This window comes from Austrofundulus limnaeus, unplaced genomic scaffold (assembly GCF_001266775.1).
Source record: "Austrofundulus limnaeus strain Quisiro unplaced genomic scaffold, Austrofundulus_limnaeus-1.0 Scaffold689, whole genome shotgun sequence".
Taxonomy (NCBI): domain Eukaryota; kingdom Metazoa; phylum Chordata; class Actinopteri; order Cyprinodontiformes; family Rivulidae; genus Austrofundulus; species Austrofundulus limnaeus.
The window spans coordinates 22180-25617 of record NW_013953091.1 but is presented as its reverse complement, the minus strand read 5'-3'; the positions used below and the strand labels follow the sequence as shown (position 1 = coordinate 25617).

The 3438-nt window shown below is 41.0% G+C and overlaps 1 protein-coding gene across 1 annotated transcript in view; it reads right to left on the bottom strand.

The window, feature by feature from the left end:
• Nucleotides 1-3438, bottom strand: part of zgc:158659 (phosphatidylinositol 4,5-bisphosphate 3-kinase catalytic subunit alpha isoform) — a gene marked incomplete in the record, with an annotated part of 40445 nt that overhangs the window by 15130 nt on the left and 21877 nt on the right. The window contains 3 exon segments of the mRNA XM_014027842.1: nt 1245-1386; nt 1481-1590; nt 1672-1725. Coding sequence (XP_013883296.1) covers nt 1245-1386; nt 1481-1590; nt 1672-1725 — 306 coding nt within the window.

Here is a 3438-nt window from a genome sequence, read left to right as displayed (position 1 = left end):
TGTGTGTGTGTGTGTGTGTGTGTGTGTGTGTGTGTGTGTGTGTGTGTGTGTGTGTGTGTGTGTGTGTGAGGAGGGGACCGTCAGAGCACTGCGGGGAGGAAATCAGACAGTTCAGAGTTTTCCTCATGAGTTGTTGGGACAGCTACAGGTTTTTTGGGTTTTTTATTAAAACACAGATGGTGTGTTTAAGTTTCCTGTTATTTTTGGGAGCTACAGGTAAAGTCTTGACGAGTTTGTCGCGGGTCTGGGGGAGTTTCAGCCCCCACCCCTTCTCCTCCTCCTCTCTCTCTCTCTGTCTCTCTGTCTCTCTCTCCCTCCCTCCGCAGCGAAATTCAGGCTCTAGTGCTCCGACACTGCAGCAGCCGCGTTCTGCTTTGAAACGTTTCTTTAGCTACGAGCTCTCATGCTAAAGCGAGAGTTGACTCCTCCCACACTAAGAAAACAGGAGGGGAGGGGTCAGCTGAGCTCCTGTGTAGCGGAGCACAGAGAGGGAGAGAGACGAAGTAAACAAACAAGAAGGAAAATGAAACTTATCRTCCTGTTTTTTTTAATCGACCTCAAAAAAAGTTATCGTGCAATTAATTGATTTATTGTCTTTCGCGACAGGCCTAGTGTAAAACAGACTATGAGGTGCCATTACACAGTAAATTTGAAAGTAAGTTTAACACTTCAGTGTTAAACTCTTTAGTGTTGCATTAACATTACACAGTAATTACTGGATAAATGTAATGGAGTCGACCTTCACACACCAGGAAGTACCTCTCACTCATGGTGTCGTTTTATGGTCAATAACACAAACTTAACTTGATCAACTGATAAAACCGAACAAAACAACTAGAAAAACAAAATTTTACTCTCATGAACGTCTTTAATAGTCATAAACATACAAACACATCATTTCTACAAGATTACCCAGCATTCCTTGCTGTGAAAMTACTGGTCTGTCTGACATGAGGTGGAAGAGGGCGGGGCTTTTCAGAATACTGCTTTCAACACTGCATGGTGTCGTATTACAACACTGTTAAGTGTTATATAAGACTTAACATTGGGCGGGGCTTATTTAACACTGTCCAGTGTTGAGACAACCCTGAGGAAATCCACACTGTGAATTTACACCACACTGAAAGTCAGTTTACTCAGAAAGTGTTAAAATAACACTAGKAGGTGTTAAACTGACTCTGAAAAGTTTRACACTTTTACTGTGTAGAAACAGAGTAGTGGAACAAACAGTGGAGAACAGGTACCTTGTCGATGTCCCGGATGTTGACGTTGACGTAGGTGGCACAAAGCAGACGGACCCTCAACAGMGTGTTAAAGGCCCACAAGGATCGAGGAGGAGAACCGTCACCTCCACCCGGACAGGGAGATGGCTGAGGCGTCCTCCGACTGAAAGACAAACACCTGACATTACCCAGAGACCTGCAGCACACCTGTATCTGACCCTGGTCATCTGTTGCTGACACCTGATCGACTGGTTTACCTGTAAGAAGGTGCGACAAAGCTAGAGGCAGGAAGCTGGGAGTAGAGACTGTCTTTGGACACAAGCATCAGGTGAGGAAGACGTCCTACAATGATACATGAGCGAATGTACTGCAGACAAAGGCAGATTAATTAGATATTTAGTCCGGAGAGACAGCCGAAAGGTTTGTGTTTTCCAAAAGAAGAAATTACCTTATACTGACTGAGAGGAAACTTCTCCAGTAGGTACTCATCACAGCCACACACCTGAGAGACACAGAGAATCACAAGTGAGATGAGTTTTAACAACACATACAGGTGAGACATGCACATAGGTGAAATATACCCAGGTAAAATAGGTGGACAAGTGAGACACACAGATAAGACTGGTGAGATGCAGATGAGCAATGTTGTGCACAAAATGTATTCAAATCAGTGCATTCATAAACAAAACTGTTCCCTTTGATTCACTCAGCACAACACAAAGTATGGGATACCATGCCTCCACGTGTCTGAAGACACCTCTAATCACATGTTTAGGATGTGATGACTTACAAGTGACAGACCCCACTAGCACTATCGGGCTGTCATCACGGTCACTTTGCAGTTCTTGATCTCTTCACTTCGCTACAAACACCTGAATGGTTAGCTACTGCTAGTTAGCTTAGGCTGCTCCACAGGGGTCTATAGTGCCAACCCCACTTCCCTGAAAACATTGTTCTAAAGGCYGTAATGACTATAATGTTATATTAAAAATATTGACCAGATCATCTTTGTCAAAGAGAATTTGTTCACAACTGACTTAACTGTTGAAATAAAGGTTTATATAATGTTAAAATTTGGGATGCCCCAGTCTACCTGTTCCTGCTGCCATGGTCATCTTCATACTAGGCTACCTAAGTCTGCTATGTCCTGCTGAAGTGTGACATGACAAACAAACCAATAGACTGTCAGAATAGTATACTTTTCATCCAACCACAATCAAATTTACTCCATCCAGGAGGCTCCATCAATATAAATAGGGTTTTATTTTTTGATCAATGACAAGCCAGTGTGAAAACAAGCCAAAGTGAAATAGAAATAAAATACTTCTTTTTTGAAAAGTAAGGAATAAAAAGTACAGATAATTGACTGAAAATGTGAAGAGCAGAAGTAAAACRTAGTAAATTTGACCTAAGTAAGGTAACAAAGTATTTATACTTGGTTACGTGACACCTCTGGTTAGCTTTGTATCTCGCAACGATTGCTCAGAACCAGCTGAAGTGCTTTTGTTGCTCACTGCTAATTGCTTGTTAGTGTGTCTGCCCCAAATCTCTGCGTTTGAGTTTTTCCTTTTCTCTGTCTTTTGTGGTTTGGAATTAGCATGAAGCTAACACAAACGAAACGAAGGTCTTCAGTTCAGCCGTGTCTTCAGGGATATGGTTTCTTGCTTTATGTCTACTTGTATCATATTACCAATGGACAGTATTTGTATCTGGAGCATTTCACCAATGGAACCATCTTTGGCAGTGTAGCCCCATCCCACAACAATGGTGTGAGTAGCCCAACAACCCTTTCATTTAAGCCCCGTAGAGTGCAACTTTGTACACTACCACACATACAGCGGGTAAAATAAGTATTGAACACGTCACCATTTTTCTCAGTAAATATATTACTAGAGGTGCTAATGACATGAAATTTTCACCAGATGTTGGTAACAACCCAAGTGATCCATACATACAAAGAAATCAAACCATAAATGTCCAGAAATGAAGTTATTTGTAATAATGTGTGCAATAATATCTTTGCCACATCCTGAATAACTGACAATCTACACTTAAACTGTTGGCAGAATGTACAGCAAGTTGGAGTAAAAAAAACAAAATTTTAATGTTTTAATATGATTAATATGTTAACGTGTGTCATTTTGTTCAGTCCCTCAGTATAAAAAACATTTTTTAATATATTAATAAGCCATTATATTCAGTCCCTCAGTATAAA